The 12,942-nt window shown below is 38.5% G+C and overlaps 1 protein-coding gene across 2 annotated transcripts in view; it reads left to right on the top strand.

The window, feature by feature from the left end:
• The window catches only part of gsap (gamma-secretase activating protein), a 58,706-nt gene that overhangs the window by 13,325 nt on the left and 32,439 nt on the right, over positions 1-12,942 (top strand). For both annotated transcript variants that reach the window (XM_013908818.1, XM_005725249.2), the window contains 8 exons: positions 1,498-1,567; positions 2,266-2,345; positions 3,635-3,715; positions 4,023-4,145; positions 4,388-4,443; positions 7,469-7,500; positions 10,677-10,738; positions 12,801-12,896. In XM_013908818.1, coding sequence (XP_013764272.1) covers positions 1,498-1,567; positions 2,266-2,345; positions 3,635-3,715; positions 4,023-4,145; positions 4,388-4,443; positions 7,469-7,500; positions 10,677-10,738; positions 12,801-12,896 — 600 coding nt within the window. The remainder of the gene's footprint in view (positions 1-1,497; positions 1,568-2,265; positions 2,346-3,634; positions 3,716-4,022; positions 4,146-4,387; positions 4,444-7,468; positions 7,501-10,676; positions 10,739-12,800; positions 12,897-12,942) is intronic.

Genomic DNA, 12,942 nt, shown 5'->3' with positions numbered 1-12,942 from the left:
AGGATGCTCACAAATGTAAAATGCTGAAGTTCTTGCTTCCCTCTTCAGCATAGGGCGTGTTAATGAAACTAACTAACTAAAGGATCGATCTAAATATCGATATTATTGATACAACGTGTGATTGGTATCAGACCGATAGTAACGTTTGTTTCTGTCCTGCAAGTTCAATATGTAGGTCACTGAATTGTCACTGAAATTCAATTTTTGGAGGGGAATTCAAAAAAACTGACCTCAATCATGTACTATGGAAGATGTCAGAGCCTTTTTGTGTTGACTGTCACGTCTATTTTATTTATAGCCTATAGAACAATTAAACAACAGTAGTTGGTCAAACGTGCTTTAGAGACTTGCACATTTATATTCCAGAAAAATGCAGTTTCAGAATTCATTAAAAGCTGTTTTGTTGTGTTAGCTAATTATTGTGGAAAGTGGCCATCGCAGTTTAGTGGTAATTAAAATGAGTTCAGAATTTGCAAATTCATATCATAAATCACGACGCATTGCTCTCTCCTAGCTGCGTTTATAAGTTAAAAGAATTGGTATGGCTAATACTGGCCCCTGTGTTTACTTGGCATGGAATAGACACTAAAATTTGCAGTATTGCACACCGCTACCGCTAACGTCCTAGCATTTGTTAATTAGCCCTTATTATGTCTACTGACCTTTTGGCCTCTTCTTATAACAGTGCCACAAGTTTTGGAGCTATAAAAAACATCAGAAGTATGCTTAGCTAATTTGCGTTCTTGCTCTGAATTACCTGAGGAGCTATTTATCAGTTCACCTTACTTAAGTTGTTAGCTAACACTGCCTAGCTTGGTTAGCATGGTGCATTAACACACCATATGGGTGTTTTACAGAGCTAGAGGTACTTGCTAATGATTACTAGCATACAGATAAAATATTAGAATCTACCTCACAAAAAAAAACTCGCTGTTACAGTGAACTACAAGGCATATTTTTTTTACCAGACATTTGTATTAAATATATACTCTAGAAGGCCCAGTTCAGAGACTTAATACCAGAGAATTAGCAGAGGTGACACCTAAGCAGACAATTAACAGCTTCTTGTGAGGGCTGTGACCTCAATAGTACATTTTGTATCTTAATAAACTTTAAATCACACTTTAAACATGTTTATTTCTTTTGTAAATTTGAGCATTTTAAAATGGGAGGTTACAACTTTAGACAACTCCTAGACAATTTTTAGTCCAGGAGGTTGCAGCTTTTTTAAGTAATCAGCTAACGAGCGATGAGAAGCCAGGACAAGACAGCTGTTTGGTTACTTTTAAAATGACTTTTGAAGCTAACGACCTCTCTGCTAACTTCCGGTATCACTCCCATCAGTTAACTGTTCACAAATGTTGAACCATTCCTTTAGGGGATAGGAGAAAATTACCTGTCACTTTTTGAGGTCACTGTTGAAATATACATGAACAGCAGAACTAGAAACTAATCTTTTACTGGTATCGTCTCCTTGTGTTTTTATCATGTCTCTAGGTTATTGAATGGCTGTGTGACAACGTGAACACCTTTGAATCTTTTGATCAGATCCAGGAGTTTATTTTAGGTCAGTGGCAGCTGGAGAATGAGTACACAGTTCTCCTGAGTATCACTTCTCCTTTCTTTTGGAGTCTCACTGCTCTCTTACCTTTTTATGTGTCTTTCTGTTTGTGACTGTAGATTGTTTGCATCTTATCTGCACTAAGATGAATGGTTTCATCAGTTTTGTTTGGCTTTGGTGCCAGTGGCGCCACACGCAGATATGTAGAGTTTGAAAATAGTTTTGACTTCTTTGAAACCTCACAGACACATAGTTTGCACAGACTACTGCAAATATGGTTAAGTCCAAGCTGACTAACAACATATTTGGCATTCCCTGTAAAGAAATCCTTGGAATAGTATGTGATGATATTTTCATATTTAAAACATCACCCAGAGAGTCAACGACTGCCTTGGATTGTAAGCAGCTGGCTGCATACATTTGCATTTAATTGGCACTGCAATAACTATTTCACCTTGCTGTTGTATTAAGAAATAATATTAACTTAGGTGTTATCATATAGTATAGGAAGACAATAATTGTGACCTAATAAAGGATACATTAGTACATTGTCATCACTCATATATCCTATTGATAGGGGTGAGGCATGGGCTGAAGTGCCTCATTTACCTTCTAACTATGCCTAGATAAAACACTCTACATGTTTAAAAGTGAGTTTGTCTGTTCTGTCTCTGATGGCCTGTCTGTCTGCCTCTCACACACAGCCTCGTTGTACAGAATAAGCTACGAGAAGGCTCTCAGCTTGGATAAAATCCTGCCTTACTCCTCTGTATTCGACAAGAAGGTACCACACATATATACATAACTTTGTACAAGCAATACCTTGACATTTGCAATTGAAAGTGGCAACTCAATGTACAGTACTATACAAAAGTCTTCAGCACCCCCTACCCCTCTGCAAATTTCTTTGTATTGTGGTATTTATTGAAACGTCAACATAGATGGAAAAGGTAAAAACACAGTTTGTACAAATCTAACAAGCTTGAAAGTCAACATCAACACAGCCTGAACTCTCTTGGGCAAGCTTTCTTGTATTTTCTTTAATTAGTCCTCAGGAATAGTTCTCCAGGCTTCGTAAAGGAAATTCAAAGCTCTTCTTTGATGTTTGCTACCTTTTGTTTGGTTCTCTGCAAGTCAAGATGATCCACACTACTTCAGTAATGCTGAGGTCTGGGCTCTGGTGAGGCCGATCCATGACTGATAGTGTTCCATAGTGTGTGATTGTGGTTTTTTTTTACCCAGGTATTACATTATTTACTGTATTGGCAGTGTGTTTGGGATCATTGCAATGCTGAAATATGATGGAGTTGGCAATCAGACGTTTTCTAGGTATTGCATGGTGGATCAAAATGATGATGGTACATTGTGTTCATCATTCCATCAGTTTTGACATGATACCTGACACCTCTGGCCTCAAACCATAACAGAGCTTCCACTGTGTTTCACAGATGATCATAGACACTCCCTGTTGTACCTCTCTCCTGACCTTCTCTGTACATACTGATAAAGATTTGGGAAAGAAATGATTCAGTTTTATTTACACATCTGTTTCCACTGCATTTCTAATCTACACTGCTTTCTCCACTGATTGTGTAATTTGGCATACCTCAGCCTTTTCTCCTTGTTTTCGTTTCTTAAGAATGGCTTCTTGTCAGCTGAGATCATTTCTGTTGAGGTTTCAGCAAACAGTAGATGGATCCACTGAAGGGCCAGACCTCTTTGGATCTTTGGATCTCACTGGAACCGTGTAAACTCTCGGGTGACATAGGATGGAGTTCTTAAGGACATGATTTTCAGATACTATCTACTGCCGTTGTCTGGTTTCCTGAACTTTTTTAGGACACAAAAAAACCCACTTCTCTGAAAATGATGGACTGAAAATCAGTGAAAATGCACCTAATGTCCAAAGAAGATCACTCTTTTAAAAATTCCAAGAAGGCCTGGCCCCTTGGAAGCAAAATATAAATAACTGACCGGCCACAAGACTTTTGCACAGTACTGTTAGTATTGATTTAAATGCAGTGGACGCACTTGCTTTTGAGCCATAGACTTTTTTTTGTATTTGTGCTCTAGGAGGTGCCAGAATGTTTGCTGAAGGTTCCTGGTGTGTTTTGTACCACAGAGATTCAAACTGAATCTACCTTCAAAGGGAAGGTAATAACACATTTCTTGCTCTTGAAGTCCTGGAGTTATTTTGAAACAACATGACATTGAGCAGCACAGTTTTGTTTTGAGAAACATTTAATAAAACTAAACTTTAAAAAAGCGATTAAATTGAGAGATTGTGTGTTGCATTAAATATTACCCATACAAATACAAATCACTGAAATTAATGCAGATGTCCATAATACATTTATATGTAAAACAGCGTGCACCGCTCCGATGTAATTATCCTCGATTGTTTTGCCCTTGCTTTGTCGCTGTTGCGGTGCCGCTTGCTTCTGTGTACATCTGTGAGCAGGCCAGGAGTCTCCAGGGCTTCTGGTCAGAGCTGCAGTGGAACACAGAGAGGACAAAATATCTCGATGCCGATCCCAACCCCCGATACAGAACCTCACACATGCAGGCCGACTGGGACAAAATGGTGAGTGTGGGTGTATGTGCATGCCAAAACATCCCATGTACTGATTGACCGTTAATCACCCATGTATCTGCATGTATATGAAATGCATCTGATCTCTGGTAACTGTTCAAACATGATCTTTGATGTGTGGGTGTGAATGCATGTGAGAAAATGTGCACGTCCTTGTCAAAATACCGGTGGGGTATTTTGTGAAACAATGGAAGCGTATTTTCAGCGTCTCTCATGATGGGTGTTTGTTTCAGAGGTCCGAGAGGAGACCCTCCAGCCAGATGAATCACATAGAGGAGAACACAAAGAAGTAGGTCTGCCTCCCACATGAGATTTGTTAAGAAATATGCTGCAGACTCACAGTCCTGAAACGAGAGGAGGGGGGCACCTCTGCATTATGTTCCAGTGTTTTTAACAATGAGTTCTGAAATTAGGCACATTTATCTCTAAATGAGGTGCTCCCAGGTCAACATTTTACAGTGGTTTCATTGTAATGAATGTTTTCAAGCACTGTGCCCTTAGTTTTCACAAGCATAGGCTGATTGGCCTGATGGGGTAGCTGTGATTGGTTGTTAAAATCGAGTTTGAAATTGTCTCAAATTACAGCACTTGTCACAATAGCTACAAAAACTGGCACACAGCTCCAGGTTATTGCCAAAAAAAAACAAAAAAACTTGAAATGCGCTCATCTTTCAAGGATGTGGCTGGTATAATTGCTTATTCGACCTGAACAAACAATGTTTATTTAGGTCCCTATCAATGCTCAGTGCCAGTTAGCTCTAAGCCCACTTGTTCCAATCAAACACAACCCCTAAAGACTGCACTCTTATCAGATCTCTGGCCTAATTTATTAAAGACTTAATTTATAGTCCCACAAATGTGTCCCACTTAAATAGGACAAGCAGTCTGTGCTAAGCCTTTGCCGCCAGAGTTGTGCTCTCACCCAGCATCTTTTTCCATGACAAGATCCCTGCATCGACAACCCGTTGTTTTAACATTAGACTATGAAAGCAGATAACTTGCCTGTAAAACTCCTAAGTACCTCACTGATCTACTCACTTAACATTAACATATGGGGAAGCTTAAGTCTTCCTTTGTTTAGAAAGGTACAACAAACATTGGACTTCCAACTTCTGGAATACTTTGCCAGATTATGAAAACCTTCCTGTTTTATGATGCATGCATGGTTGACACTGAGTAAAATGTAAATAAAAACAGGATGCAATGATTTCCAAATTATTCACAGTAGAACATAGAAAACATACCAAAATGTACAAATAAAAAAAACCCCAAAAGAAACATGAATTTAATGGCAGGAACACAATTTAAAATAGTTGAGACGGTGCCATGTTTACCACTCTGTAGCATCCCCTCTTCTTTTAACAACAGCCTGTAAACATCTGAGAGCTGAGAGGACCAGCTGCATGACTTTTAGGAGAGGAATGTTATCGCATTTTTATCTGATAGAGGATTCTAGCTGCTCAACAGTCCTGGGTGTTCTTTATCACATTTATGAGCTGGTGAAACTATTACTAGTAAACCATTCTGTTGTAGTATGTTGTAGTTTAACATTGTCTTGCTGAAACATACAAGGGCTTCCTTGAAAAAAGGGAAAAATTAACTGGATGGGAGCATGTGTAACTATAATACATGTATATACATTTCACCATGATGGTGCATTTCCAGATGTGCAAGCTGCCAATTCTATATCACTATTATACCCCATGAGAAATAATACCATAAGAGATTCAGGCTTTTGAACTGAGGGCTGAAAACAAGCTGGATGGTCCTTCTCTGCTTGATTGCTGAGGACGAATTAAATTTCGATTTGTCCGACCTCAAATCAGTTTACCAGTTTGCCTCAGTTCATTTTAAATGAGCTTCGGCCCCAAGAAGACAACAGAGTTTCTGGATCATGCTCACGTATGGCTTCTTCTTTGCATGATAGAGCTTTAACCTGCATCTGGCTCGTACAGAGATTTCTACAGATTCTCTGAATCTTAATATTTATGCACTGTAGCTAATGAGATATTCAGAGTTTTTTTCAATTTTATATTAAATAACGCTATTCTGAAATTGCTCCATAAGATGTAAACACAGGTTTTTGCTGATAGGTGAAGCTCTGCCTATCTTCACTTCTGATAAACTCTGCCTCTCTAAGATGCTCTCGTTATACCCAATCACCTAATTAGCTGTAAAATGTTCTTGCAACTGACTCTTTTTAGTACCACATTTGATATTCTTAGTTTAACAATTTCATATATATTTCCCGCGTCCTTTTGTGACTAACATATGGGTTTGTGAGATTTGCAAATCACTGCATTCTGTTTTATTTGCACGTTATATAGTGTCCCAACATTTTCTGAACTGGGGTTGTGTCTGATTTTCCATTCGTAACTTTTAGGACCCCTTGGGAGCCTCTTCTCAGAATTGGATGTGAGAAGTTTAGTTGCTATAATCCAAGTCAGAGTAAACTAGAAAACCCCAGGGCTGTATTTCAGTATGGAATAACAAACCTGATATATTCACTTTCAAAGTTAAAGCGTTAAAAAAAAACAGAAAAGTTGGCAGAACATCCTAACTTAGCTTATCGTTTTTAGATGATATGTCTATTTGGGGGTTAAGCTGTTGATATACAAGCTGGTGCAAAGTTTACACTCCGCTTTTTGGCTCTTGTGTTTTAACAAAATCCAACCGCACTGTTGACTTTGTTACACAGACTCAATTAGTCTATTCTGTTTTTCCTACTGCCAGAACTCATGAATCAGTTCAGAGGGTTACTGATGTGGTGCTTTGCTCTGTGTGAAAGTAACACCAGTAATAGTGTGATCGATACGGTTCTGAGACAGCTGTAGAAAACATTTAGTTCACCAATCATAATGTCCACTCTTTTACTAATCAACCTCTCTTTGAACTTCAAGCTTCGAACTTCAAGCACACAGCATCCAAGCTTTATAGTTATTTTTGGCACAAATGTAACCACTTAGCAGGAATAAAAGAAGTCTGCATAGCCAGAAAGTGAAATCATAACTACAGCCCTTTACCATTTGATGATGACTGAAAGTGGACACATACCTGCATGCACCATAGTTTAAAAGTCTGCTCTGTTTGTTTCAGAGAGCCAACCAAACACCTTTTTGGTTTATAATTAGCTTCCTCCAGGCAAAACTCTGGAACCTGCTTACAAACTTTTTGCTTTCATAGTTTTTGCTGCACACTGCAGCAAATGTAGAATTATACTCCCTCCTCAGCTTACAGCATAAAATGTAAGACTCTTATTATAATGCTGGCTTGAGGGATTGTTTTCACAAAAAGCTTTGCTTCTTATTTTGTAGAGTTCTATCAATGGTGGACACCTGGAGTCTTGGTAAGATGGCATAAGCACACTGATGTCGCACACAGACCCACAACATACACAAGTACACAGACATACTGCAGCATGAACATAATAAATACTCAAACATAGACTTATAATGTAACTCTATACTGTGTGTGAGTATATTTGGGCTTGTGTATTTTTATGAGGCTCTATTCACGCTCACTGGAGTGGGTGGCTAAACAAAACTACCTCACTAATTTATCTTGGAATGAGACAGAGACGAAGGAGGCAGAAAAGCAAAGAAAGAAAGAAAAAGAAAAGCCAAGAGAAAGAATGCTATACATGATTACATAACACTGAGGAGCTTGGTACTTGCATATCCCGTTTTCTCCCTTATTTTCTTTCCCTTGTCACGTGTCTCTCATATGCAGTATGACGCACGTAGCTCCAGTGCAGCTGTTACCTGTCAGACACAACACAGGACGTTCTCCACACAAAAACACACACACGGATAATCTCATACCCACATCCTCCCTCAGATTGATTTTTAAAACACACATATGATTGTGTTCCTGTTTTAACATGTAAATAATAGCATACTTGTAAGAAGCTAATTTCACTGTAAATAGTTTATGATTTGGTGTTTTATTAAATCTGTTATGTGGGCGATCATGACTGCTGGATTTTGTTACATTGATAGAAGACGTTTTAAACTTTTTTAAAAATTTTATTGCATTGAATTAGTGATGCAGATTTATGTGCACAGATACTATTCTCCAGTTTACCTCTCTTTATCTGATTCAAGGCAAGTTTATTTATATAGCACAATTCAACAACAAGGTGATTCAAAGTGCTTTACATAGACATTAAAAAGAAATAAAAAGCATGATTTAAAATTGATTTAAAAAAAAACAGCAGATAAAATCAGTAGTTAAAATTTACGTTTTGAAATTTAAGCTTAAAAGTGTGGATTTGGTGCTTTATTTAAATGCAACTGAGAACAGGTGAGTCTTCAACCTGGATTTAAATAAACTGAGTGTTTCAGCTGATCTGAGGCTTTCTGGGAGTTTGTTCCAGATATATGGAGCATAAAAGCTGAATGCAGCTTCTCCGTGTCTGGTTCTGACTCTGGGAACTGATAAAAAACCGGATCCAGATGACCTGAGGGATCTGGAAGGTTCATACTGGGTCAGGAGGTCACTGATGTATTTTGGTCCTAAACCATTCAGAGCTTTATAGGCCAGCATCAGAACTTTAAAGTTTATCCTCTGACGGACAGGCAGCCAGTGTAAAGACCTCAGAGCTGGACTGATGTGGTCCACTTTTTTGGTCTTAGTGAGGACTCGAGCAGCAGAGTTCTGAATGAGCTGTAGTTGTCTGACTGATTTTTTAGGTAGACCTGTAAAGATGCTGTTACAGTAATCAAGCCTACTAAAGATGAATGCATGGACTAGTTTTACCACGTCCTGTTGAGACATCAGATCTTTTATCCTTGATATATTCTTGAGGTGATAGTAAGCTGATTTTGTTATTTTCTTAATGTGTTTTTCTAAGTTTAGGTCTGCATCCATCACTACACCCAAATTTCTCGCCTGGTTTGTGGTTTTTAGGTGTATAGATTGAAGTTCTCTGGTGACCTGTAATCGTTTTTCTTTGGCGCCAAAGACTATTACCTCAGTTTTGTTTTTGTTTAGCTGGAGAATATTGTGGCACAACCAGTCATTAATTTCCTCAATGCATTTACCAAGAGCCTGTACAGGGCCTCGGTCTCCTGGTGACATTGTGATATATATTTGTGTGTCATCTGCATAGCTGTGATAGTTTATTTTGTTGTTCTTTATAATCTGTGCCAGTGGGAGCATGTAAATGTTAAACAGAGGGGGTCCCAAGATGGAACCTTGGGGAACTCCACATGCGATACTTGTCTTCTCGGATGTGAAGTTACTTATTGATGCAAAGTATTTCCTGTTTTCTAAGTATGTTTTGAACCAGTTTAGTACAGTTCCTGAAAGACCTGCCCAGTTCTCCAGTTGTTTGAGTAATATGTTGTGGTCAACTGTGTCAAATGCTGCACTGAGATCCAGTAAAACTGAACTATTCATGCTAAAGTGTGGTTTAAGGGATGGCAGTATTGATCTGGCTGGACTCGTACAGTTTCCTTGTGAGCAGGGATGTCATGATATCAAATATTTATAGAAATTAAATACACACATATGATAATATGTGGCTCATTTTTCCAAGCTTTCTATCAGTATTAAAACATTATAATTTTAAAGAATTATTTTTGGCCATGAGAGTCACGAAGTTAAAATTTAACACCATGTGGGTCGGGTTCTTTTTCATACAGGTCTAGGTGGATTTGGATTTTTTCCTTTAATAAATGAGATCATTTAAAATTGGCATTTTATATTTAATCAAGTTATATTAAAATTTGATGATCTCGAAGAAAATACAAAAGAATATATTGAGATCACTAACTGATGCAAAACCAAAGAGACTAAATTCAAACGACTCTTCACGAATTAATTTCCAGTGTCAGTATTGTTGATGATTATGTCAGCAGTATAGTTTATTATGGGACCCCATCTAAACCATCCACTTATTCAATTCAGGGTCACGGCCTACATGTAAAACAGCTGATTGCTTTGAACTGATAAAAGGCGTACATTGAACCTGGCAGCACAGTCTGCAGGTTTGCTGTGCATTGCAAGCACTTTTTTTTCCACATCTGTAAAAAACATTTTTTGCTGTAACATCAAAAAGTTCACTTCTTGCATGTGTGAAAGGGATCAAAAGATGTGTGTATTTGTGTATGCACGCATGTAATAATTCATCTAAAGCTGCAGTGTGGTCCACTTTTGTGAGATTGACATAAAACAACTTCACCATGCCAAAATACTCTCGCACTCACACACACACACATGGCGGGACTGCAGCTTCGTAACCCCCAAAGGTTTGGGATTTATTTTTAAAGCAAAAAATGCTCAAAAAGAATCTATTAATATCTTATATTCAGCTTCTTTTTTTATTATAAATTTAAAAGCCATGAAGAAATCAGACTTTTTGGTTTCTTACATTTCTGCTGATGGCTTGTTTAATGATGTTCCAGGACTCACATACGTGCCTACCTGCGCTTGATTAATTTGGCATCGCTTCAGCATCAAAGCTATCTTCAAACGCCCCTTTTATGCGCACACTTTTCACTATTGCCTGCTCTCTTCTAGATAAGAAGCTGGTGCCGCTTTTCCAGGAGGAGGATCATCAACAGAGGGCATTCATAGGCCTGGTGAGTGAGCGCTCAATAGCTGCATCTTCGCAGACATACAAATAAAGTGGACTTCATGTCCAGAAGTATGTTTGATGTATTTTTGCTGGGGAGTTTCAGTTACTACCAAAAAGAAGCTTAATGTTACTACGCAGACGGTGATATTTAACCCTCTCAGGCTCAAATTAAACTTTTTGTTGCTAATGCACAACCAAGTCCTGCAGTGGTACTTCTGAGTAAAAAAAACTCATAAAATATGTATGCGGGGTAATCAGGTTGTTAGTTTTTAACTGTTACAAATCTGCAACGCCTGCCTCGAGAGGGTTAAAAAAGTGTGTCTCTAAATTTGAGGAAACAGTTCGGGGAGATCCTTTTTCCTTGGTTTGTTCGTCATGATCTTTTAATGAGGTTTTAGGAGTGTATTTCTAAAATCAAATAAGACCACACTGTTACACCACCGCCATCAGGCTGAACCACTTATACAAGGGAGGAGTGATCCATGCTTTCCTGTTGTTTGCACTAAATCCTTGCAGAAGAACTTGAGGCTCATCAGATCAGAAAACATTTTTACAGTCATTGCCCAATTTTGGTGAGCCTGTGCAAATTATAACCTAAATTTCCCGTTCTTTGACGACATTGGTGTGGTCTTCTGCTGCTGTAGCCCATCTGCTTCAAGGTTTGACTTGTTGTCCATTAAGATGTGCTCTTCTGCATGCCTTGATTACTTAATTGAGTTATTTATTTTGAGGTCAAAGCAGTCTGCCCATTCTTCTCTGACCTCTAGTATCTAGAGAACTGCTGCTTTTTTTTTTTTTTGGACTTTTTCTGTAAACCCAAGAGATGGTCCCAGTAGGTCCATCTCTTGGGTTTACAGTGACTTTAAGTGACAGTGGGATTAGCCTCACACAGGCCAATCCCACTGTCACTTAAATGTTCAACTTCAGCAGCATCAACTGATTAGACATTTAGATTAACAAGAAATTCCACAGCTTTACCTAATTAAGTGGTCCATGAGTGTATATTTGCAGCAGAGGCTTAGTTGGTAAAGCATGTGTCAACAGTATCGTCCTGATCTGCATTTCGGTGTGTCCTCTTGTCCTTGTTTTCAGGAACTTTCAAGTCTGATTCTAACAGGACACAAATACAGCATTAGGGTCCTGCCTGTGAGCAAATCGTTGCAGACAGGAGGGAAGGCTACGTGTAGTCTTTAAAAATTTCATACATATATATATATATACATATATATATATATTTTGATGGGCTGTTTAGATGTGGAATAGATGTGTTATCCCCCTGCCAACACTAACTATACTGGTGTATAGTAAAAAACAAGTTGATTGTAAAATGCATGTGAAAATCTCAGATTGATTATTTTACAGCTTAACATCTCCTTGTAGTATTTTTTTTTCCTACACTGTCAGTTGACATACAGGCCACCAAAAATCTATAGTGAAATGCTGACAACCAATTATTGTCCTCCATAGTCATCTTTAAGGTGAAGTTCCCGTTCTGCTTCAGATGAGTCAACACTTTAAAAAAGGGCCATCTTAAGGTCCCTGTCCTGCATTTTTTCCCCCCACAGTACATCGTTTGATGGACAATTTCATATCGCCTAGTTTTCCCTGTGCTCAGCATAGTTTCCAAAGAGCAGATAGCTTCAATTTAATGGAGTTTTGTAGAGATGCAAGCAGTCTTTTAGCTATTCTTAGAATGACCCAGTCTTGCTATCTTCCTCTCTTTTGCCCTCCATCTCTTCTTCCATTTTCACATTTTTTTAGCCCATCTCTTTCCTTTTCTTGCCATTCACTCTTTTCGTCTCTGCTCACCCTTTTCCTTTCCTTTCCTTTCCTTTCCTTTCCTTTCCTTTCCTTTCCTTTCCTTTCCTTTCCTTTCCATGCTTAAATCAATTTCATAACATATTTGAGGGAAGCTTTCGAGGTGAACTCATTTTGACCCTGCTGAGTGCACTGCAAAGTATGCTTAAAACACACCAACTTTCGCTTGACGGCACTCACACACACTCACACACACTCACACACATACATGCACAGAAGTTAATTTGCGTATTTTTTTTGCATCCCAGACAGTTGACAAGCTTCGAGAACACCTCAGCAGACACCTTCCTCGACTGGGGAAGAAAAAGATTGACTCGCTGGTTGTCAACTATGTAGCCAAACTGGTTAGTACACATTGTGTTTGTGTGTGTGTGTGCGTGTGTGTGTGTG

The sequence above is a fragment of the Pundamilia nyererei genome, unplaced genomic scaffold, assembly GCF_000239375.1.
Source record: "Pundamilia nyererei isolate P.nyererei 1_Seehausen unplaced genomic scaffold, PunNye1.0 scaffold00014, whole genome shotgun sequence".
NCBI classification, from domain to species: Eukaryota; Metazoa; Chordata; class Actinopteri; order Cichliformes; family Cichlidae; genus Pundamilia; species Pundamilia nyererei.
This window is presented reverse-complemented; position numbering and strand designations above follow the sequence as displayed.